The sequence below is a fragment of the Labeo rohita genome, chromosome 3 (genome assembly GCF_022985175.1).
Source record: "Labeo rohita strain BAU-BD-2019 chromosome 3, IGBB_LRoh.1.0, whole genome shotgun sequence".
Lineage (NCBI taxonomy): Eukaryota > Metazoa > Chordata > Actinopteri > Cypriniformes > Cyprinidae > Labeo > Labeo rohita.
Genome location: NC_066871.1, coordinates 26,423,237 through 26,448,801, shown reverse-complemented (window position 1 = coordinate 26,448,801; position 25,565 = coordinate 26,423,237). Strand labels below are relative to the sequence as shown.

Below are 25,565 nucleotides of genomic sequence, written 5' to 3'. Positions count from 1 at the left end.
CCAAAAACAGAACTTTTTATATTAAAAAGCAAACAAGCAAGCCAGCCCAGATTGAAAAAGTAACGCAAAAGTAACACGTTACTTTCCATAAAAAGTAACCAATGTAATTAGTTACTTTTTAGCGAGTAACGCAAAATGTATTGCATTAAGTAGCTTTTCGCAACACTAAACAAGTTTTTAAATACATCTCTTCTGTGTAAGAGCAGTCTGTTTATTATAGCAGTGTTGTTATCTAATCTTTAAAGCTGTGTAATGTATCAAGCAGTTATGCACAACTTATTGTATGTTTATTGTTCAAGCTCAAAGAAAAAGTTTGTCCTTATCAAGATGGCAAACACCCAGCGCCACTCTTCACCGGAAACACACGGCACATAATTTTGACCTTCCTTCCGGTTGGCTCCCGCCCCACGTAGCCATTTTGCGTTTCCTGGACAAAAAAGGGGGTTAGATAGAAAGACAATCAGACACAGAATAAATTTAGTTTTCAAATCATACCGAGAATCAAAAGTGCGGATGTAACTGTGCAATATGATCGGCGCGGGAGCGGGCGAGCAGGTACACCAGCCGCGGCCCGTATTCAAAGAGGAAACATTTGGCTAGCTGGCTAACGAACCGTTAGCGAAAGAGTGAGATAAAGACTTCATAGACTCTAAAGTCGTGTACGACATTCATACTTATCAAATTATACTCGTAAGCAGGCTAGAAGGCGGACGTTGGTAGGAAAATGGACCGTGTGTTGATTTGAAACGTCGCAGCGGGCAAAAAACAGCAAACGCCACGGTTATTTGCGGAGGAAGCCGGATAACTGTTTATTCACAGGGAATAAAGAGCAGGATCGCAGCACGCCACGGTAAGACAGTCTGTTTTCCTTCAACACTTTAGTTTATAACCTAATGGTGATTGTGAGACATTAACAGCTGCATAAAATTGAGGCTTTCTGTTGTTGACAGACGCTCATCTTGAGCCTGTCATGAACTAGCCGGACATCTTCCATCACTACAGTATCACGGGTTTGTACTTAAAATCATAACTGTGTTCCACTTTAAGTTAATGGATGTGTTTTAAAACCTAGTGAGCCGCCTAACTAAAAAGCATCAAGCACAATAGGTTGCCCCTCATACCCCAAAATGCTCTTTGACTAGGTTTTGAGACACAGCCGGTGTGTTGCTCTATTGTTTAGTTTCCCTTTTCCAGCAGAACACCGGAAACTGATTCTGCCCCCATCCCTAATTAGCATTTATACAATAGTATGCAAATCTTTACACTTTTTTAAAGCACTTGACAATTCATTCAGCCTGGAGGCTTACAAAAGTGCTGCACTGCACACAAAGTCCACGAGAAAGGTTTTAGTGGTGTGAAAGGTGTGCTTCAACTGCACAAACACATTATGGACTTAAGTGCACTCAGTGGGTGGAAGGAAGAACATTACTGGTACCCTTAAAGTACAATAATAGCGCATTAGGCTAAGTGTAATCAATACTTGATATTTATTCTGTAATATTAGTAGACTGTCAAAGACCTCATCGATACTTTGCTGAGATGCACTTCGCTGTCTTGGTTGCTGCACATTTTGGATGACACACCCAAGTCTTGGAGCCTGTATTTGTGAACCAAAGATATAAATTAGGTGGGGTTAACGGTTATTTTGTCCAAAAATGAAAATTCTGTCATCAGTTACTCACCCAAATCCAATCCCATAAGAAGACATAGTGATGATATTTTATAATAAACCTGAGAGATTTCACTCCTTCCGTTGAAAGGCCATGTGACTGAAACTTTGATGCTTCAAAAAGTTGGTGAAGGACATGGTAAACGCAATTCATATGAATAGAAATTTTAAATCATCTGAGGAGGTGTCATTGCTTCACATTTTTTAGGAACTTTTTGAATCAAAGTTTTGATTACACGGACTTGAGGCACAGAAACCTCTGGGTTTTTTAAAGAAATATCTTCATTTGAGTTTCGAACATGAACGAATGACTTTGGAATGACGTGAGTCAGTGATGACCGAATTTTCTTTTTCGAGCCATCCCTTTAAATATAGAGGCGTTCAAAATGTGCAGGATTTTAGGATTAAGAACTACTGTTGTAGAGAGTGGTTTTTTATGGGTTGGTTTGCAGCTGTGGGTTTTCCCTTAGATCTTGCGTGAACCTCCTTTCTTTAAACAGGAAATGCAAAGTAGAATTCTCCATCCCATAGACCCCCACCACCCTGTAATCATGCCGTTTGAAGCAAAGGAAGCACTGGTGATCCACAGAGCTCAAATGGCATGTGCTTTTCCTTGATGTATTTTCTAGTCTTCTTTACTGCAACCAGAAATTACAAAAGTTTCCAATGCTGCTAAAAGCTTTGAAACTCAGATGAACTTGTTTGGCTTTTACTTTCTTGCTTGTCTCCCGTGGTGCGATTGAGTCACCGTCTGACTTATTGTGCAGGGGTGTCTACTTGAAGTATTATATTTCGATCCGAGTGTCTGTTTTGGCGTTGTTTTCCGAGCTGACTGTCCCAACTCGTTTGGCGGAAACTTCCGTGTCCGGGTCCTCTGTGCTCCATGTCAAATAAGATGGAATGAAATCAAATTATGTACTGAATGCTTGTGTTGTTATGAACAACTGTGCATGTTTCATTTTTAAAACAATTTCAACCTTAGTGTTTAATCAACTGAACTTTCTTGTGAAAGTGTAGGACTCAAAACATTTAGTCAGTTTAAAACTCAAACAAATGCAATGAAAAACCAATGCATAGACCCCACCCTACATTTTAGTTTTCAATAATCTGTTGTACTTGAAAACAAAAGTAAAGATCTGTCTGTACTTATGTTTCATCACAACTTTTAAAACCAGTGGAACGCAATCGAAATGGCCCCTATTTGCTTTCTTAATGCATGTTGTTTCTTTTGCAAAAAATGGTGTCTTCGTAATCTTTTATATAAGGAAACAACTTTCCTTTTTCCACTGACATCACAAATCCCTTAAAATTTTCGACCCCCTCCCCTTCAGCCATCTGGCTCCATTGTCAGTTCCCAATAGATCATGTCAAGTCCCACCCTACTTTTTTTCCCCATTTAATATTGTGTTCCTTTCAGTTTTCAGAACTTGTCAGATTACAGAGGTAAAAATAGGTTTTTAAACAGTCTATGTTGACTTTATGGGCCTCACCCATCTTTTAAATCATATATTCAGTTGGTTTCTATTCTTTTACATGTCTTTGAAATGTATTGAGTGTAAATCGTAATGTCTAGACTCAGACTGAAAATTTATTGTGTTGTTAAATCACAGTTTAGTACGTAAGATTGGGATGTTTCCAATTGTAATTTTTGTGAATTGATACAACAACTCTGTGTTTGTGGGTTTGTGATTTTTAAAGTTCTGCGACAGGCTCAGAATGGCAATACAGTGTAGAAATTTACTTGGATTGTGTTGTTATAAAACCTTGAGCCTCAAGAGCCTGTGAGAACATCAAGATAACAGCAAAAGAATCTAAAATAAAATGCATGTCTCCACCTGTCTGATAAGCAAACTAATGTGAGGATGGCTTCATAGTCTTCATGTTTGAGTGTTTTTTCAGTTCAGTTTAGATGGGCTGCAACTACCAAGTAAAGATTTAGATCAGATTTCAGTATTGATTGTCTTCACCAGAGCATAGGAGATCAAGTAAAATGTTTCATCAGATAAATATTTTCTGTAAATAACAAACTTTAATCTACCTAATTTATTTTTTATCCCTGAAAACTGTTAGACAGAACATATCTTAAAGTATTAGTTCACTTCCAGAATAAAAATTTCCTGATAATTTACTCACTCCCATTGTCATCCAAGATGTTCGTGTCTTTCTTTCTTCAGCCGAAAAGGAATTAGGTTTTTGAGGAAAATGTTGCAGATTTTTCTCCATTTATTCTTTCTTTTAATTTCTTATTGACTGATGAAAGACATGAACATCTTGGATGACATGGGGCTGAGCTAATTATCAGAAAGTCTTTATTCTGAAAGTGATCTTGAACAACATGATTATTTAATGTTTTAGATGAACAAAATACTAACCAGCAGATCAAATCAGTTACCAAAATAGTTGCATCACTGTAGCCCAATGTAGTTTTTCACTCCCCCTCTACCTTTTTACTCGGCCTGAAGCCTGAATACATATTTACGTTTCCACTGTGCATGATGTGCGAATTTGAAATGCATATGCAGATGAGATGGAGGCCATCAGGATTACAATTTGACCAGCGTGTGTACATTATGGATTGTGTCTGAATGCGAATTAACCCGTGTGATGGGTTTCTCTGTTATATTTGGCCATTCAAACTGTGCATACAAACAGCAATTGATATATTAATGTGAAGAAGATGAAAAAGAAGGAAAGACACATCTGATTTTGAATCACCCAACCAGGGCAGATTACTGCATCTTCATTATTAATGCGCAGCACCGAGTCTAACAACTTCTAAGTGGGTCACAGACTTCTGAGTCTTTTATAGTGTGCTGCAGATGCCAGATTGTGGCATACATGCCAAGCCAGAGAAGAAATGAGAGGAGTTCACAAGTTTAGAGTGGCATTTTGACTATTTTCACACTTGGTTCCATTTTTCCAAAAACCATTTTCACCCCAACCAAACCATTTTTTTTCCCCGGAATCTACCATTTGCTCTTTTTTTTTCTTTTTTTTACTTTACACTACCACTCAAAAGGTTACAAAAATGTTTAAAAAAAATACCGTACACTCACCAATGCTGCATTTACTTGATAAAAATGCAGTATAAACATTAATATTGTGAAATGTTATTTTATGCAGCTAGTAATTACTTCAGTCATTGATTAATTGGTTACTTGAGTATGGCCCTATTAATTCAGTTTTATTTTTTTCCCAAATTTATTTCCCCTCCCTGTTTTAATTTTTCTTGTTTCTGTTTTTATTATTTTAATTTGTCTAGACTCTGTTTAAATGGTCTAATTAATTGAAATCATGAAACCTACCATATGTAACAGAAATGTATTAAAAGTATAACAGAAGTTACATTTTTAAGGCTTTATGAAATGTTTTTTTTTTTTTCTCAAATTCAGTATTTTTTTTAACCACATTCATTCCATTCAATCCATTCATTCACACAGAGACACGCAGAACGTGCAGGAGTCATATTTAAATTGTATTTTGCAGCTTAATATTCACAGGTGCTAGTCCATATCGCCTTTTGATTTGAGTGTACTGGCCTACTTTTAATTTATTCATCCAAAATTTGGCTAATTCTGTGACATTCTGCGTTATACAGTTAATTTAGTTTTGTCAGATGTTGTTCCCCAAACAAATGTATACATTGAAGGCTTTAAATTACTCTTTTTGCTAGGTGAATCAAGCTGTAAATATGTCTTAACCCATGCTTGTTTATTGTTTATCTGTTACAGTGTGATTCCTTTGCATAACCAGCGAAACTGCACCTGTAACTAAAGTTTGATTGTGTTCCTCATATTTTCAGTTTGTTGACTTGGTATGAGGAACTGTTGCCACATGTTATTTTGCCAACTTGTCAGGCATCTTAGACAAACCAGTTGATGAATTTTCGCACCGAGATAAAAAGCCATTGCGTGACTGGCGTGTTGGAAGAAATGTTGTCTTGAAGAAATGTTCTTGATTTAAATCAATCATGGCACTAAGTACATCAAGGTCATTATCTTACTATGCATACTATGCATTATTTTCCTAATGAAGGTACCGCGTGGTGACTTTAAGCCATTTTTACTGGCACTGAGATTTGGTTTTATTCATTTTGGAAATAGGGCTGTCATGATTACTCTATTAAAAATGAAAATTCTGTCATCAATTATTCACCCTCATATTGTTCTAAACCTGTAAGACTTTCGTTCATCTTTGGAATGGCATAAGGGGGATTATTAATGACTAATAAGTAATGACTTTTGTTTTTGAGTGAGCTATCTCTTTAATTTGAGTACTCCATTAATAGTCACAAAAATAAGCCGGTTGCTGGCATAATCAATGACAGCCCTAATAGGAAGTCCAGAGTTATGTGACCTGTTGCGAAGTTGAGACTCAATGCTTTGTTTTTGTGATGTTGCAGATAAACATAATACAACAAAAATTGCTTATTTGGCATACATACATAGTTACACCTTCTCTCTCTCTGTTTTTCTTCATCTCAGGAGCCGATCATGCCTGCCAGTGTGCGTACTGGGACCCCGAAGGACTCTGAGGTGTCTGAGCTCTTCTACAGAGATGATCCTGAGAAGCTCTTCACTGATCTACGGGAGATCGGCCATGGCAGCTTTGGAGCCGTGTACTTTGTAAGCAAGCCATGCCAATATTTGTATGCCATGAATGTTTGTGTACATGTGGGTTTTGAGGCTCTGCATGACCGTATTTCTCTTTCAGGCTCATGATGTGCGTTCCAACGAAGTGGTGGCCATCAAGAAGATGTCGTTCAGTGGCAAGCAGTCTAACGAGGTCAGTCTTGGGAATAAAATACAGTTTGAATCTCAATCATTTTAAGTCATTTATTGAATCATGTAAACAAATCACGTTTGCCCCTAGAAATGGCAGGACATCATAAAGGAGGTGAAGTTCTTGCAGAAGCTCAGACACCCCAACACCATCGAATACAAAGGGTGCTACCTCAGAGAGCACACAGCGTGGGTAAGTGCTTATGCATATGTGTGCGAGCGATGTGTTTGTCGGACGTGTGCTAATGTTGTCTGTCTCTCCTGTTAGCTGGTGATGGAATACTGTCTAGGATCAGCCTCTGATCTTTTAGAGGGTGAGTAGTTTGTTTACCCTTCCTCACGTCCTCATTTCTTTTCCAAGTAAAGCTGTTATGCTCTCCCTCAGGTGCCCTGTCTGACATTAGAGACGTCTCTTTATATTTGCTGTGTTGTAGTTGTACCATCATCAGTTCATAAAGAAACATGCAGGTGTAAATATTGTAATATCACATATCTTGATTATTTTCCCAGAGTGAAATATTTTGTCTTTTTTCCTGCAGTGCATAAAAAGCCTCTGCAGGAGGTGGAAATAGCTGCTATTACCCACGGTGCACTTCAGGGCCTCGCCTACCTTCACTCTCATAACATGATACACAGGTGAGACCCTTCCCGCTTTTCTGTTTTTTGGATTTCTGTTTTTATCTTTACATCTGCTCGCTTGTTGAACTTTCTCAGCCTGTTGTCAATCTTTTTTTTTTCTCAGTGCTGAAAGATGCAAAGGTCTTTATTTCTTTTTCTTTTTCCAGAGATGTGAAGGCAGGTAATATTTTGCTAACTGAGCCTGGTCAGGTGAAGCTTGGAGATTTTGGCTCTGCCTCAATTGTTTCTCCTGCCAACTCTTTTGTGGGTACACCTTACTGGTAAGTTGTAGATACTGCTGACTTTTTTGGTTACAATGTTCAATGGTTTGATTTTACTTGAAGTCAACTTGTAATTACAGTCAGGGTTGCTTTTACTAAATGAGCACACACAAGTAATTTTAGCATTTTTTACACTGATATAACATTACAGTGCAGTTTAAAAGTTTGGGGTTAGTGAGATCAAAGGCTGCAGCTTAATAGTCAACGAGAAGAGGCTTGGTCAACCAAAATTTTGAAGCCACTTATGGTGCAGAGAAAAGAAATCCACAGGAAGTGGCAAAGACGCAGTCCATAACCGACAGATCATTAACTCCTGGTCTATAGACCTGGCACTGCTGCTTCAGCTTCTGCTCTACTAGTTGACCAGAACGCTGATTTAAAATGAAAACGCACTAGTGTAAAAGGGGCCTAACACAATTTTGCTCAAATTTAAGTCCAAGATACTATTGAAATGTCTTAAAGGGATAATTCACCCAAAAATGAAAATTACCCCATGATTTACACACCCGCAAGCCATTCTAGGTGTATGTAACTTTGTTCTTTCAGGCAAATACAATACAGTTATATTAAAAAAATGTCCTGGCCTTCTAAGTTTTATAATGGCAATGAGTAGTGGTTCAGATTTTGAAGCAAAATAAAATGCATCCATCTGTCATAAAAAGTGCTCCACATGGTTCCAGGGGGTTAATAAAGGCCATCTGAAGCAAAGCAAAGCATTTGTGTAAGAAAAATACCCATATTTACAACAGTAATCTCTAGCTTTGGTTAAATGTCGTATGCACATTCACCAGAGAGTCGCATTTCCGCGGATGACGTAGGACGAAGGCAAGCTTGATGGAACACGAAAGCACAGAGGAGAGAGCAAAAAACAACACCGGTCATGAATTAGAAGTACAAAACGAGGATTTTTCAAGTAAAATTTTGGAGGATTTCAGTATAAGCCAAGAGGAGACTGGTTTTCCTTTGTTCATCACTACGCTGGAGCCGCTGGAACGCCACTCTTTTGCTAGAGAAGCTAGATATTACGGTTTATAAAGTTTTAAATATGGATATTTTTCTTACACAAAAGCATCGATTCACTTCAGAAGGCCTTTAACTGTTGTGCGGAGTACTTTCTATGATGGATGGACACACTTCATTTTGCTTCAAAATCTCAACAGCCATTCACTGCCATTATAAAGCTTGAAAGAGCCAGGACATTTTTAAATCTAACTCCAATTGTATTTGTATCTAGGATGCCTTGAGGGTAATTAAATCATTGAGTACTATTCCTTTAACACTTCATACTTGCAAGTCATGGCCAAACTTCATGGCCAGATAAAAAGAACATTAAAATTATCGTAGCAGTCGGATTGCTGGTCATAAAGTGTACGTTTTAGAGGCCAATTTTTGGCCTAGGTTAAATGGGATCTGTGATCTCTGTGTAGAAGATTGTGCTTTTTTTTTGTTTCGAAAGAGCAAAGACAGTCCTGTTTATCACGATCCATCCCCTCTCGTGTTTAGGATGGCCCCAGAAGTGATTCTAGCCATGGACGAGGGCCAGTATGATGGGAAGGTGGACGTCTGGTCTCTTGGCATCACCTGCATCGAACTAGGTTTGTGATGGTTTGAAACTGATCCATGACTTCCCACCTCCTACTGACCCCTGAAACTTCAGGTCAGGTCGGGTATTAAGGGGGTTTATTTAGGCCAGCGTGTTTCGTTGCTTGGGAGTCTGTGTTGTGTCTACGTCTTTTGCTAGGGAAAGGGATTTGGGTTTTAGTGTCTAAGCTGCTTTGGGTTGTAAGCTAACTTCTACTCCTCTTTCTCTTGGTCTCAACCTCTCTTTCCGTCACTCTCACCCTCCCAGCGTTTTCATTTGTTCACTCATACCTCTTAGTCTCTGTATTTCAGTGCAGCGGTAGTTCTGGTCTCTCATGCTTTTCTTCTGACTTAATTCTCTTTTTGTGTGTGTGTTTGCACTTGTTTTATTTTTCTGTTTGTCTTTCTCTCTAGCTGAAAGGAAGCCACCCTTGTTCAATATGAATGCTATGAGTGCCTTATACCACATTGCGCAAAACGAAAGCCCTGTCCTGGCGTCAAACCACTGGTGAGAAGTTGGTCTAAAATTTTTTTTTTTTTACTGTTCTGTCATTCTATTGTCTTCACCGTTTAGTTCAGTGTTTTTCTACAACAATTGCAATTAATTGTTTTTCTGTTTTGCAATTTGTAGGTAAAGATCAATTTTAAGAGTTTCTAAGTACATAATTCAAAGTATAATTTTAGAAATTAGTAGTTTTATTCAACAACATCTGCACTGTGTGTGTGTTTATACACATGAATAATAATTTAAAAAAATAGTAATTTAGTGTAATAAAATAGTAAATCATCCATTATCAATATTCTCTGATTCTAAGGAAAGAAAACAAGAGGATGATGTGTTTGGTAAAGACAACTCCGAAACTGGGTTTGATGCAGTAAAAGTTAAAGTTGAGCTGTTTATCTTTATTCTGGTTGCTTTCTCTCTCTCTGCTGAAAGACTGTTATGCAAAGCTAGTGAAAGCCATGAGAGGGAGAAACCAAGATCAAGGTCATATACTGCCGCACATAAGGTTTTGAGGACTGTCAGTTTCAGTGGTTTGCTCTCATTCATAATCCTGTCTAAAAGCAGCTGTCAGACTGGGAGCATTTCTGTTCACACCGTAAATCACTGCAATAAAACAATGTGATGTGTTTACGATCTCTAGCCTGAAATATAAAGCAGCATAATCAAGTACTTTTGTACTGCTCAATTAACTGGAAGTTGCTGGCTGGAAGCCTTCCACAACAAATTTCAAAATGGCTGGGCGTGTCCTTTCGTCTTTTGAAAATAAGATTGATATTGCATTTTTAAATGACAGTGTGTATTTTTATTGCAGCGTCATGTTTTCTGTGTATTGTGTGTGTTTAACTTTTCTTTTGTCATTCCCTCTTTTTAATGCAGGTCAGACTACTTCCGTAACTTTGTGGACTCTTGTCTTCAAAAGATCCCTCAGGACAGGCCTACCTCAGATGTGCTGCTCAATGTGAGACTTGAACACACACACACACACACACTTTCTGATTGATTCTTTCATTCACATATGTTCTCTCCCCCTCTTTTAGCTCGGCCTGTCATCATTACCTAATCGCCTTGTCATGATTAGTTTCAAACCGCAATTATTATGCACTTTATAGTACAGAGGTCGCGTTAGCCTGAAATTCTCCGTCATTGACGGAAATTTTTTTTTTTATTAGTGACTGAAAAAATCTGAAGACCGTCCGTCACTTTGACGGATTACACTGATCCAGAACAAAAACGGAAACGTCACGAATGTTTTGCTACGTGTTTAAATTTGCACAGGCGAGTACACAGGTTAAGCTACAGCGATCTGTCACACCACATTAAAGAACGCCAAAACGCTATTTATGGGTTGAATTTTCTAATGAAATGGACCGAATTTGAAATCTGAGACTTTTTCATATCAAAAGTAACAAAGCACAAAGATTGCAATTTATTGAATGGGAGCCACATTATGTACTGTGCATTGATCATCTGAAAACAGCGTAGACCAAAAGATCGACTGATATTTAACAATCTATATTGTTTCATAAAAAGGAGAATCTATTCAAATCAAGAAATATTTTAGTGTCCTTCGCTGTCCCTGTTTGTGTGTTGTTGAACATGAAAAGTGACACAGTCTCTGTTAATGTGTTCTCTTCAAAATAAATGTATAAGCCTATATTGTCCTGTAGGTTCATGATTAAAAGTGAAAATGTAAACAAAAATAAAAGCAATTAAATGTGTTGTTATAATTAAAGTATTAATTAATAATTAATTAATTAATATGATGGTTAATAATAGATTATGACGGAATTTTTACAACCCTGTCTGTCAAAATGACGGACAAAGTTAAAGTCTAACGCGACCTCTGTTCCAGTACAGTATAGAAATGTCGTTTTCAAGTACTGAAAAAGATGTATGGCAGAACCTATGTGAAATGTGCGACTCTTTAGCTCAAATGTGTTTTGAATATGAAAATGGGTTTTTGAATATGGGGGTTTTGGCGCTTTGAACAGTGCAAACTCAAGCACAACGTTCAAAGTTTGGTACGTTTTTACCGTTGAGATTAACATTTTTTTTTATATGCATTACATATGAATGGTTTGATCTATCAAAGAGCTTTTATTAACATTTCATCAGTTATATTTTTTGAAAGGCAGTATGACCTAAATTTAGAGGCCTACACGCTGCTGTTTCATTCAGAGGACTGGGTTTTTTTTATGCTCACCAAGGCTGCATTTATTTGATCAAAATAGAGTAAAACCAGCAATATTGTGAAAAATAATTACATGATGGCAATGCTGAATTTCCAGCATCGTTACTCCAGTCTTCAGTGTCACATGATCCTTCAGAAATCATTCTAAAATGCTGATTTGCTACTCAATACATATTCTTATCAATGTCAAATATCTGATGAATTTAAAGTTCAGAAGAACAGCATTTGTTTGAAAGAAATCTTTTGTAATATTATAAATAGTAAATGCTCCAGTACAGGAAGATAGAGTCTGAACAGCGCAGCTCTTTCGTAACATTATGCGTTTCACAATTTTTTGCCATGTGGTTCTACAGGCTGCCATTGATTTGTATTATTCAAGGAACGGAAGAATAACAACCATAATAGTAAAAATAATAAACAAACAAAAAGTATGTTCACACTAATGCCTGGTGACTAATAGCTCACGTCAGATTCCTAATAAATCACATCTTAAGCTGTATTGTATTAAGCTTAAACTGCATGTGACAAAATGGAAAATTAAGTCATTAATAGCCATTATTAGTATGACAAATGTAACTTCTGTAGCTCATACATCTTTAAACACACACTGAGATTGTGTAATGAAGTTCATACATGGGCCATTCTACAGAATTGGTGCAAACTGCTGTCCTACAACCAAAAAAAAAAAAAAGCATTTAAGTATTCATATCTTAGATTTTTATTAAGATCCCAAATCCTATCCCCTAAATTTCAACTTATAAGAATGATATTGAAATAATTTTTCTATTTTTTTCCATTGTTTTTAAAAGCATCTTTTTGATTCTTAAAAAAAAAAAAAATAAAAAAAAAAAAAAAATTGTATATTTTTTTGTGAATAATGAAACTTTATGTAAAAAAAAAAAAAAGTGTCCCTCATTTCACTACCAAAAGAGTGCATGTTTAGTCCATTGGCTGAAACTGATTTTAACTACACCCCTACATTCATGATCAGGAAATATTTGTCTCTCTCATAACTATAAGGTATGAATAGATAGGCCCCATCATTTTGAGGTAAATGTGTTCAAAAGAAATCTGTGTGTAACTCTTTTAGGAACGTCACTAACAAACACCTTTTTTCTGCTATTAAGTACACTTTTGGGAGTTATTCCATAACATTTAGTTTTTATATGAGTACAGCTGTTCACAGCTGTGCTAGCTAACCATGTGCTGATTAGCATCTTTGAGCTAGGTTCAGAAGTGTCTGAAATTGTTAGGGATAGTGTTAGACATCTTTTTGGTTGTTGTTTTTTGGGGTGTTGTTCCAAAAAAAAATTGTCACTACCAAAACAGTCACAAACGAAACATGTCATCATTGTTTCTGTAGTGACAAAAAGGAAGACATAATCTTTTGTATTTTAGTATGTTTTAGTACTGTTTTAGTTTGCAAGTTAAAATTCTGTAATGTGATGTGGTCGCTGCCAAAACATTACTGTCACTACCGAAAATGTGCAGTCACGAACGAAACATGGGATGTTTTGTCAATAATAAAGTAATCTGAATAATAATGTTATGATAGATTTAGGTTCAATGTGTATTCAAACTAATGTGTTCTTTAACTTTGAAATCTGTATGAAACTTTTTGCCTTTTACAAAGAAAAATTGGATTCAAAATACAGAAAATCTCATAAATTACACTTGAAATGTTAAAGTAATTGTTATTGATTTACCTAAATAAGCAATATCTTAAATTATTATTAATGTGTTTCGGTAGTGACAATTTGGGGAAGAGGACATATTCCAAAACTTTCTGAAAATACAATATGAGAATTAACTGCACAATTACTAGAAATGTGTACCTTGGCTATTATACAATTTGCATACATGCCGTTTTTTTTGGGAAAAAGACCCCTTTTTTTTTCCAAGACGTTTCCAGCTCTAACTTTGGACCAATTCTGTAGAATGGCCCATATACAGCTCTGTGATTTACACCATGCATTCCCTTCACAGCACCATTTCCTATGCCGAGAGCGCCCCCATTCCGTAGTGATGGATCTGATTACGCGCACCAAAGACGCTGTGCGAGAGCTGGACAACCTGCAGTACAGGAAGATGAAGAAGATCCTGTTTCAGGAAACTCACAACGGCCCCACACAGGAAGGAGGAGAGGAGGAAGAGGTACATCCAGAGGCTTTGTTTATGATCCTTCTGTCTACATCAGCCCAGTTTCTGCTCTTTTGTTATATTATTCTATACTGCAGAAAACAGGAAAAGATCATGACATCTTTTTGTTTGTGTGTGTGTGTGTGTGTGTAGGAAGCAGAGCAGTACCTCTTGCAGACGGGCACGGTGAACAGTATGGAGAGCTCTCAGTCTGTGCCCTCGATGTCCATTAGCGCCAGCTCCCAGAGTTCCTCTGTCAACAGCCTGGCCGATGGCTCAGACGACAGTGCTGAGATGGCCATGATGCAGGAGGGAGAACAGACAGTCACGTCTAACAGCTCCATCATTCACCGCCCCACTGTACGTAATCACGCCCGGACTGCACACAATCTTCTGAAACTTTTCTTGCAACTAATTTGCTTTTGTCCATCCGTCCATCAGGCACGTGATAATATTTACGATGATCCATATCAGCCGGAAATGGAGTCTCCGCAGCAGCCGTCGTCGGCCGCTCGGAGGAGGGTGCACAGAAACCGAGACCATTTCGCCACCATCCGCACAGCCTCTCTTGTGAGCTCCTTACTGACCTTCAGCTCAGAGTCCATATTTGTTTTATGTCAGAAGTTAAGATTGACAACCTTCTCTCTCCCTTCCTTTCGTTCCAGGTGACCCGTCAGATTCAGGAGCATGAACAGGGCTCAGCTCTTAGGGAGCAGATGTCTGGATACAAGCGCATGAGGAGGCAGCACCAGAAACAACTGCTGGCTCTGGAGAACAAACTCAAGTCTGAGATGGACGAACATCAGCTCAGACTGGACAAAGAGCTGGAGACTCAGAGAAACAACTTTAGCGGTGAAGCAGACAAGTTGAGTAAGAAACATCAGGCCATCCTGGAAAAAGAGGTAAGAGTTTAAAAAATTAAAGAATAAAAAAGATATTTTTTGATATTTTATATCTCAGTAAAAACGGTTGTGAAATTACAGCGTTTCCATTAGCTTTATGTGACTACAACGCTATTTTCCTCTTGTGATAAGTAATTGGGACGGATGTTGGTAGGTTTTCATATATCGCAGCCACCACACTAGTCATTATCGAAGGTGACTTAGGCATGTGGAGAGCCACTTCTGGGACGCTTCTGAAACGTGCCGCCGTGTGGCTGGTGTAAACAAAAGCATTGACCTAGATGTGCTGTGTCAGAGCCATAATGTGCTACAGATGTGTACAGTGTAAATAAAGGATTATCCAAGCATTAATGGCAAGGAAAGCCCCTTATACTTGAGTGTGGCCATGTATGAGGTGTTTTTTGGAGGTCACAGTACATTAATGAATGATCATGTGACTTTTACGTACAGGAGATGAGCTGTGATTGCAAAAAAAGCAGTTTCCATTGCGGTTTTGCGAGGGGAAAAAAATGTCATATTGCTTGAAAAACCACCTCATGCTATCGTAAATGTGTTTTTGTGATATATGGGAGTTTTTGCGAAATTGATGTGTTTTCATTGGCCATATTTTCAATCTGCAATTTCAGTTTGCACAATTTTAAGGGTAGTCGCTTGTTCTGTTATGTGCAAGAATGGGAATATCATATGCTCACCATGGCTGCATTTATTTGATCAACAATACAGTAAAAACAGCAATATTGTAAAAATATTATTTAAATTCAAAATAACTTGTTTAAAATGCATTTTAAAATATATTTCTTCTTTTGATGGAAAAGATGGGTTTGCTGCCATTAATTCAGTCTTCAGTGTCACACAGAAATCATTCTAATATACTAGGAATGTAACGATATTAGAATCTCACAATATGATAATATCGCGATTATGAAGTCCACAATACGATAATTCTTGCAATATTTAAAAAAAAAAAAAAAAAAAGACGAGAGAACTTGGGAAAAAACGACGATTTTGTAAATTTTAAAGCTAAATTATTCAAATTGAAGAGCTCCAACCCATGTTCTTAACTAAGAAAAAAGTCTGAATGGACTTAAATTGACTTGTATCTGAACTTTAAAGGGGCCTCAACCCGTTTTTTATTTGTGGTATACTATCTCAGTCTAAATTACATTCACACTTGTGTTTTAGAGGCCAAACAAATTAAATATAATAATAATAATAATAATAATAATAATAATAATGATAACGATTTTATATTATTGTTATTCCTATGACAGTAAAAGCCATATGTTGTACAGCAGTTGCACTATAAAATAAATGAAAATGAATATTTCATAGGCATATTATTTTTTGCTTTACAGTAGGGAAATTACAGTACTATTTTCCTGATTTCTACACTTTTAAATTTGAATTCTAAATTTGGACTGCAGTAACAGTACCGTACAGTAGACAGAAACAGCTGTAGAGCTTTTATTTTTGACAGAAAACTCCAGCTTCAGTGAAATCAGGCTTACAAAAACACCTCTCACTACAAATTTAGTGAAATGCTGTAATCATCTGCCTTGAAAATAAAGCATAACTGGTGGCTGTTGCGTTCCCAAACATGTGCTAAACTCATAGCACATGCAGTAAAGAAGTTCACTGCATTCACTGTGAAAAAAAGACGTTCTGAGGTGAATCACAAGCTGATTGCCTGAATGAAGTGCGTTCTTCACTTTGAAACGTGCAATGAGAACAGACTTGATTAAGGGATTAAAGTTTTAGTTTGTTTGACAGATACTGTGCCAAAGCATAATGGCCCAAAACAGAATTTTAAACACCTTTTATGCTCTGTTTTTTTCATTATTCTGTGGTGAATAGAAACAGCTATTGTTTTGTAACATTATAAATGTTTTTACTATCGCTTTTCATCAATTTAATGTATCCTTGTTAAATAAAAGTATTAAATTCCCCAAACTTTTGAATGGAAGTGTATGTGTATATGGTTTATACATATTTACTGGTGTGTTTTTTCAGATTAAAGCTGCGCAGACAGAAGAGAAAAAGTTTCAACAGCACATATTGAACCAGCAGAAGAAAGAACTCAACAGCCTGCTGGATTCCCAGAAACGCCAGTACAGGCAACGCAAGGAGCAGCTCAAGGAGGTATGCTGTTGAAGAGTCAACTCTAATTATAGCTTCATGACTGAATTTCAGAGTAACCATACTTGATGTAGCATTAAATTATAAAATAGTCTGTTTATGTCTAGGGTGACCATACGTGCCATTTTTCCAGAGCACGTCTGGCCAGGATTTCTATATTGCCTAAAATATCCAGGATTTGGCTTGTTTTTCTGTTCTAAAAATTGCTGAAAGTAATGATCGAAAAGTAGTTTGCTGGCATTGTACATAATCAACCAAATGAGGCGAGTGAGAAGGTGGCATCTACAGAGAATAGTCAAAGCAATGCTATTACGTGAATATTTTAGGTGTGTTCGACTTGAAGTCATACACAGATCAGTCTGCGCAGCGCAAACGAAGCAAAAACCTAGATTTTTTTTAAGCAACATAGAATTCCTGGCCAGGAAAAATGGCACGAATGGTTACCCTTTTGGTCACCATATTCATCAGCCTCATTTCTTGTCCTTAACTTGCTTTTGTCACCCTGAAATCCTTCCCTATGGCAACAGGAGCTGAGTGAGAACCAGTCCACGCCGAAACGAGAGAAGCAGGAATGGTTGGTAAGGCAGAAAGAGTGTCTGCAGCAGATCCAGGCTGAAGAAGAGGCTTCGTTATTGCGGCGACAGAGGCAGTATTACGAGCTGCAGTGCCGACAGTATAAGAGAAAGATGCTGCTCGCAAGACACAATCTGGAGCAGGACCTGCTTAGAGAGGTTAGACAGCTTTACATTTGTTTTTTGCTTTCTACCTCACTTTCTGTCTGTTAATCTCTTGCAATGTCTTTATTTGTCCCTGTAGGACTTGAATAAGCGTCAGACTCAGAAGGACCTGGAGTGCGCTATGTTGTTGAGACATCACGAGTCCACTCAGGAGCTGGAGTTCAGGCAGCTGGCGCTGGTCCAGCGTACTCGGGCCGACCTGATCCGAACGCAGCACCAGAGCGAACTGGCCAACCAGATGGAGTACAATAAGCGGCGTGAGCAGGAACTCCGTCAGAAACACGCTGTGGAGGTCCGCCAGCAACCCAAGAGCTTAAAGGTGAGGGGATTTTAGACATTTAAAAAAAAGGCATTCTGATTTGAGATTTTAATGCCAGATATTGTTTAAGAAGAGAGTAATTTTTGGCAGGGCCAAGGGTGAGATACCACAAATCACTTGTGTTAAACCCAACCGTCTTAGTGGCCATGGCCCTACACCTAACCGAACATACTAGTAATATAAATACACACCAGATGAATAGGAGATGTTTGTTTGCCTAAATGTTAAGTGCTCATGTATGTTTCTTACCCTTTGGTCTTTCAGACTAAAGAGCTCCAGATCAAACGTCAATTCCAAGACACCTGTAAGATTCAGACACGGCAGTACAAAGCCTTGCGCAACCACCTGCTGGAGACCACACCCAAATCAGAGCATAAAACCGTACTGAAGAGACTCAAAGAGGAGCAAACACGTAAACTGGCTATCTTGGCCGAGCAGTACGACCATTCCATCAAAGACATGCTGTCCACACAGGCTGTGAGTAAGGCAAGGACAGACCATCTTTAATGCTTTGTTTTACTTTTTAGTAGTGCACAATCACAGAAATAATGCATGTATGCAAACACATACTTGGGTTAATGTCACAGAAACCAGTCAAAAACATTTTTCCCATTCCCATTATTCTCAATGACTTATTGAAATACTTTTTTAAAAATCTGCATAAGATAAAGGCAGTAATTATATGTAGAAATATGCAATTTTTTTTTTTTTTGAAATATGTGAAATATGACTGGAAATTTTCTTGACAGGTTTAATGAGGTTTTCCCACTTAATCCGCAGTTCTGCAGTAATCACCACACTGAACCTAAATCTCTTTATTAACTGCTTCTCTACTGATGTCCTGCCTCTTTGTTTACCCAACAGTTGCGATTGGATGAGACTCAGGAGGACGAGTACAGAGCACTGCGCATGCAGCTGCAGCAGGAATTGGAGCTGCTGAATGCTTATCAGAGTAAAATAAAGATGCACACAGACACGCAGCATGAGAGAGAAGTCAAAGATCTGGAGCAGAGGGTGTCTATACGGAGAGCTCTTCTTGAGCAGAGGGTAAGACATGAATTGAATACTCCTGAATGAGTAGATTATACCGACTCTGCTCCAAAAAACATAACGAGTTACTTTAAAGGGATAGTTCACCCAAAAATGAAAAATCTGTCATTAATTACTCACCCTCATGTTGTTCCAAATCCGTAAGACCTTCTTTCATCTCTGGAATACAAATTAAGATATTTTTGATTAAATCTGACCCTGCATAGACAGCAACGCAACTGACATGTTCAAGGCCCATAAATGTAGTAAAGACATAAATAAAATAGTCCATGTGACATCAGTGGTTCAACCATAATTTTATGAAGCAATGAGAATACTTTTTGTGCGCGAAGAAAACAAAAGTAACAACTTTATTCAACAATTTCTTATCTTTCGTGTCAGTCTGAACGCACATTCACAAGAGTATCATGACGAAGATTTCGACAAAGAGGATGACTTGCAAATTTTTTTTACTTATTTAAACCGGAATATACAGACAATGAACTAAGAGAGATGGAATTTCTAAGTCAGAATGGAGGCTGCTGTGTCAGCAGCACCACATGCATGCGTCATGGGACTCTTGTGAATGTGTGTCAAAGACTGACACCCAAAAATTCTGTCATTATTTACTCACAGTGTTGTTCCAAACCCGTATTAATTTCTGTTCTGCTGAAGAAAGATGATGATATAAGCATATTGGTAACCAAACCATTTCTGGTCCCCATTGATTCCCATAGTATTTTTTTTCTTTTCATATTATAAAGAAAACAAGTTTGGAACAACTTGAGGGTGAGTAAATGTTGACAGAATTTAATTTTTATGGTGAACTGTCCCTTTACTATTTAAACTGGTATTCAAAATTTGTGATCAGTTTTTTTTCTTCTTAAGAAATTAATACTTCTCATCAGTGATGCATTACATTGATGAAAGGTGACTGTAATACATTTTCTAATATTACAAAAGAATCCTGCAAATGGATCGCAGTTTACATAATATTAAGCCACACAACTGTTTTTAAAATTGATAATAATATAATTGAGTATTGCAATAATTTCCTGAAAATTGGACCACAAAACCAGTCATATTGGCCATAATTTGGCTGAGATACAACTATTTGAAAATCTGGAATGTGAGGGTGCAAAAAACTCAAAATGTTGAGAAAATCGCCTTTAAAGTTGTCCAAATGAAGTTTTTAGCAATGCATATTACTAATCAAAAATTAAGTTGAGATATTTACAGTAGGAAATTTACAAAATATCTTCATCGAGCATGAATTTTACTTAATATCCTAATATTTGGCATAAAAGAAAAATCGATAATTTTGACGCATACAATGTATTGTTGGCTATTGCTACAAATATACCTGTGCTACTTATGACTGGTTTTGTGGTCCAGGGTCACATATTATCTTAATATCTTCATGGCTTATAGTTACATTTAGCAGATTAGAGGTGGGATTAGAAATAGTGTAGTGCTCACAATTGATTTTAATAGGATGACACTATAATACTATAATAAGCATCAAAACACACATCCCCCTTTTTCTAATTCTTTTTCTTGTGATCACCCTTTTGCCTCTCTTCAGATCGAGGAGGAGATGTTGTCTCTGCAGAATGAGCGCTCTGAGCGAATCCGGGCTCTGCTCGAGCACCAAGCTCGAGAAATTGAGTCTTTTGACTCTGAAAGTATGCGCCTGGGCTTTAGTAACATGGCTTTGAGCGGCATCCCTGCTGAGGCTTACAATCAGGGTTACCCCAACCCTCCCTCATCCGGACCCGGGGGCTGGCCGTCCCGTCCCGTGCCCCGCTCAGGCAGCCAGTGGAGCCACGGAGTCCAAAACTCAGCGGCGCCGCCCTCTTGGCGCAGTCAAAACAGTACAGCCGGGTTCAGCCAAGGGGAGCAAATCTCCATCCGAGAGAGGGATCGAGAAAGGGATTTAGATGGCATGGGCGCCCGTGGCTTTCCAAGCTCTCGCTCCTCCGCCTCGTCAGCGTCGTCTTCATCCTCGCACCATCACCTCCGCTACATGCCACAGCAGTACCACCACCAGAGCACGCCGCACCTGTACCGTGACAGCCGAGAGAGGGAGTGGGGAGGCGGCAGTGGAGGAGGAGGTCACCACTCATCTTCATCCTCCTCTCATGGCCACTCTCATCACATTTCTTCCCACGCCTCTTCCCAGTCCCTTGCTCTACTCCCTCCACCACCACCTCCTCCGCCCATCTCACTTTCCTCATCTTCTCCTCCATCGTCCTCCTCCTCTTCTTCCTCTCAGAGCGGCTACGGAGGAAGGGGCGAGAGCTTGGCTGTGAGGGGCCCCAGCTTGATGGCTTTGAGAAACAGTCCAGGGCCTCTTCGGAGAACCGCCTCTGGCGGAGGTGCCGGCGGATCGGGCGCAGATGGAGGTTTGAGTCGAAGTACGTCGGTGACATCGCACATCTCCAACGGATCCCACCTCTCCTACTCATAGAGGGTCAGGCAGGAAGTTCAGTTGGTGCAGTTGAGTGTTTTGGGGAGAAAGGCCTTCACGTAGCTGGGAGGCAGAGTGGAGAAACAGTATTTAGATGGGCACACCTTTACTTAAAAGATGATAGATCTCAGGGTTTTGGGATTCGGGAGGGCTCAGGGTTTAGATCAGGAACAGGAAAGACAAGAGATGTACTGTAACAGGAGCAGAAAGCTATGCTGTTGAGTGTGTGGGAGGGAAGAGATGAAAATAACATAAGTGGTGCCAATACTGTAGATTGAGCTCATCCTCAGCCGGTTCAATTTTTAAACCGTCAGACAGAACCATTGAATTCTGCTCTTTCATGTCCAGGTTTTTTTTTTGCACGTCTAAAGGTTTAAGATTTGAACGTTAGAAGACTTTTCTGAGATATTTAATGCTTAATCCTGGTTCATATTAAGCTGAATTCGTTTAGTGCAATTCATTTTATGACTAGTTTTATTTTGCCAAAAATGAAAAATCTGTCATTTATCTCACTCTCATGTTGTTACAAGCCCTACATACTGTAATTTTTTTCTTTATAGAACACAAAAAGAGAATTTTCAAGCAGCACTTTTCTATGCAACAAGTTCTGTCAAGATCCAAAATGGACTAGAAGCACCATAGAATAACCGTAAAGAAGTTAATTTGGCTTTTGTGTTATATCCAGAGATTTCTAAAGCTGTCTGACTGCTTTGTCTGAACCAAATGAAATCGAGGTCTGAAAATTAATCAGAAATAGTACATGCATGCATCAATCTTTTTGCAGAACCAAACGTAGTGTGCTTTGTCTTTTTTGGAGCTGGGAACCTACAGTTGAGGTCATAAGTTTACATAAATTACATAATTATTTGACCGCAATAAGAGGCATCAAACAAACTGCATGTTATTATTATTTTTTTAATAGTGACCTAAATAAGATATTTCACATAAGTCGTTTACATATAGTCCGCAAGAGAAAGTAATCAGAAGAAGTTTTGATTTTTAATGCCGTGTTGTTACCTGAATGATCCACAGCTGTTTTTTTGTTTAGTGATGGTTGTTCATGAGTCCCTTGTTTGTCCTAAACAAAACTGCCTGCTGTTCTTCAGAAAAATCCTTCAGGTCCCACAATTTTTTTTGGTTTTCCAGCATCTTTTGTGTATTTGAACCCTTTCCAACAACTACTGTATGATTTTTGAAATCCATCTTTTGACACTAAGGATAATTGAGGAACTCATATGCAACTATTACAGAAGGTTTACCGATGCTCTAGAAGGAAAAATGATGCATTGCTGAGGGTGAAAATTTTGAACAGAATGTTAAATATCATGTTTTTGTCATTTAGTATTGCTCTTCAGAAGCTACAAAAGATACTTAAATGATTTTCAAATTCAAAAAGTTTTCATCCCCTGGCTCAATGCATTGTGTTCCTTCTGAAGCATCAGTGAGTGTTTGAACCTTCTGTAATAGTTGCATATGAGTCCCTCAATTGTCTTCAGTGTGAAAATATGAATCTCAAAATCATACAGTCATTGTTGGAAAGAGTTAAAATACACAAAAATGCTGAAAAACCAAAGAATTTGTGGGACCTGAAGGATTTTTCTGAAGAACAGCAGACAGTTTAATTGTTCAGGACAAACAAGGGACTCATGAACAACTGTCACTAAACAAAAAACAGAGCCTTGGGTCATTTAGGTAACAACACAGTATTAAGAATCAAGTGTATGTAAACTTGCACAGGGTCATTTTTATAAATACAACTTATTTTCTCTTGCGGACTATGTGTAAACGTCTTTTATGTGAAATATCTTATTCAGGTCAGTACTTAACATTAACATGTCTGCAAGATGTTTGTAAACTTTTGACCAACTGTACGTTATATAGAGAAGAGCTGCTAAAGAGAAAAAAAATGAGTTTGTCATCATTTACTCACATGTATGTCGTTCCAAACCTCTGACTATTTCTTCTGTGGAACATAGATGTTTTAAGAAATTTCTCTCTACCTAGGAAGCCAGTGGTAACCATTATTGTTTAAAAAAAAAAATCTTCCATTGTGTTCCACTAAAGAAAGCAAGTCTGTAGGTTTGAAATGACAAAATGTTCATTTTTAGGTGAACCGTCTCTGAGCTCTTTCTCTTTTGTGTTTCGCAGATGAAATAGCGGCATACAGGTTTGAAATGACACGAGAGCGAGTGAATAATGGCAGAATTATTCGTTGACTCTGTCTGATGAGTGCCACTTGAGTTTGAGCCGGAGGATCTGAGCCAGAGGATGATGAGTCCTACTAACGTCAGTTTTACTGCTAACGGGAGCAGAGCGAGCGAGTCGGATGCAATAGAAGGTGCTGTAGCATGTTTCAGGGAGACGAGGCGTAAACTGAGGAACTAAAAGGGTGATTAAACTGATTTTGTGTGTGTGTGTGTGTGTGTAATTATGTAGATAGCACTAAAACAATACTAAAAGAACGTCTATCAGTGGTTTTTAAACTGTACATTTGTATTTGAGTCAAGGACAGCAGGCAGTTTTTTTTATTTTCAAATGATTTTTTTGTATTCTGTATTCTTTTGTTTTGTTTTAAAACAATGCCACATGTCATACTGCCATCTAGAGGCTCAGCTGACCTAAAGCAACTCCGCCCACTGTCCTTATAAGGGCAAGCTGCCATTCAAGTTGCAGTCGGTTTGAACTGGGCTGTAATTGAGTGTCTGTTTTTAGCTTAGGCGTGCTAAAATTACTTTTAAGAAGAGATTGAACCTGGCCGGGTGAATAAGCCATTTCCTCGACTGTGTAAATATGATGTACATGTGCAAAAGAGAGTCGGGTTCCGAGTTTCCCTGCATGAGACTAATGTACAGAGACCATTTGTATACAAACATACACGACAGACGTTTATATATGACTTTGAGTATATATGTGTATAATACATCACCTGTCAAAGGTCCGACAGGGAATGTCGTAAGAGTTTCCTGTTCAACACTTTTGATCTATATTGTACTTATACAACATGTGTATATACAAGCACTAACTCTTATATAGGGTAATAATAATTTTGCTATGTGGAAAGTGAAACGGAAAAAAATAGATGCTGTCATTATTATTACACCTACTACTGCCGCTGTAATATTTGTGTTGTACACTAATTTTCCTTTTTACAATTTTTACTTTTTTTCAATGCTTACCACTAGGTGGGAAATGTTGGCATTGTCACCGTAAGAATTTTAAGTCTTTAGAAGAAAAAAAAATAACAAAAAAGGACTACCTATCCCAGCATTCCTTGTTACATCTCAGGGTAGGAGTCTTATTGTGCAGTGCGTTGTCAGGAGAGTAGTATTTTAGAGCCAGTATTAAACTTGTACAGAACATTTTAAGAGATTTTAGCTGTATAGAACATTTCTAGACGACTGTAAAGTGTCTCGAACACCCCCTTCGATCCAGCCGTTTTTTCCCCCCCATTTTGTTTTCTGGAATGCATTATGTTTTTGAGTTTTTTTTTTTTAAAGGCATCACGAGCTGTTTACATCGACAACCAAAATCTCCAGCATCTTCCCCGTAAGAACGTGGTGAAGGATGAAGCTCGATTTCACCGTGTTCTGTTTTTCCCTTCGGGAAAACCGAAATCTTTTGTGCTCCCACACTGCCAGCTCTCTTTAGACACCAGCGTTCACTCGGACTCTCCCTTCGCTCTCCCGAACCGAGGAGACGTGCAGTACCTCACTTCCCTGTGCCTGGCCGATCACTTCTTACTCTGTTTTCAGTGTTCGCTTCATTCCCAAACACGTTTTTTCTTCCCATCGCTGCATTCCCTCATGTCCTTCCTTACGAACATCTGTGGACAGATGAGGAGAAGAAAAAAATCCTCGGCCCATCTGTAGCTCTGGGCTACCATGTAATGTGTTTACAGCAACACATGCTGGATTCTTATTAGTGTATCCTCTCGAAGGGGTGTTTCAGTATCTGGTGGTAGGAAACTTAAGGTATGAAATTGCTGTTATCATCCTGAAGTGTTTGAAGAATTGGAGCTGTAAGGGTGGAACTGCCTGGAAGAGAGTGTGTGTGTGTGTAGCCTGTGCCGAAATGTATTGCAGAATTGTGATGGAGAGAGCTTGGTTGTTCAGGGAGCTCAGAAAAACAGGCCAAATTACGTTCAGGTGAAACGACTACACATGGGCTATAGAACTTGTACAGAAAATGATTAACAAGTCATTAAAAA

General features: G+C 38.3%; 1 protein-coding gene across 2 annotated transcripts in view; it reads left to right on the top strand.

The window, feature by feature from the left end:
- Nucleotides 1-371: 371 nt before the first annotated feature.
- Nucleotides 372-25,565, top strand: part of taok2a (TAO kinase 2a) — a 25,212-nt gene continuing 18 nt past the window's right edge. The window contains exons 1-21 of one of the 2 annotated variants that reach the window (XM_051105302.1): nucleotides 372-850; nucleotides 6,154-6,294; nucleotides 6,383-6,454; nucleotides 6,542-6,643; nucleotides 6,719-6,764; nucleotides 6,990-7,086; nucleotides 7,236-7,349; nucleotides 8,853-8,944; nucleotides 9,345-9,438; nucleotides 10,312-10,393; nucleotides 13,613-13,780; nucleotides 13,919-14,125; nucleotides 14,207-14,335; nucleotides 14,431-14,667; nucleotides 16,678-16,806; nucleotides 17,331-17,534; nucleotides 17,620-17,859; nucleotides 18,124-18,336; nucleotides 18,724-18,906; nucleotides 20,474-21,305; nucleotides 23,507-25,565. The exon at nucleotides 23,507-25,565 is cut by the window's right edge and continues 18 nt beyond it. In XM_051105302.1, the coding sequence (XP_050961259.1) occupies nucleotides 6,163-6,294; nucleotides 6,383-6,454; nucleotides 6,542-6,643; nucleotides 6,719-6,764; nucleotides 6,990-7,086; nucleotides 7,236-7,349; nucleotides 8,853-8,944; nucleotides 9,345-9,438; nucleotides 10,312-10,393; nucleotides 13,613-13,780; nucleotides 13,919-14,125; nucleotides 14,207-14,335; nucleotides 14,431-14,667; nucleotides 16,678-16,806; nucleotides 17,331-17,534; nucleotides 17,620-17,859; nucleotides 18,124-18,336; nucleotides 18,724-18,906; nucleotides 20,474-21,305; nucleotides 23,507-23,574 (3,441 nt within the window). In that variant the 5' untranslated portion in view covers nucleotides 372-850; nucleotides 6,154-6,162 and the 3' untranslated portion in view covers nucleotides 23,575-25,565. Of the gene's footprint in view, nucleotides 851-6,153; nucleotides 6,295-6,382; nucleotides 6,455-6,541; nucleotides 6,644-6,718; nucleotides 6,765-6,989; nucleotides 7,087-7,235; nucleotides 7,350-8,852; nucleotides 8,945-9,344; nucleotides 9,439-10,311; nucleotides 10,394-13,612; nucleotides 13,781-13,918; nucleotides 14,126-14,206; nucleotides 14,336-14,430; nucleotides 14,668-16,677; nucleotides 16,807-17,330; nucleotides 17,535-17,619; nucleotides 17,860-18,123; nucleotides 18,346-18,723; nucleotides 18,907-20,473; nucleotides 21,306-23,506 lie in introns of both variants that reach the window. The other variant, XM_051105294.1, reaches the window with a different exon arrangement.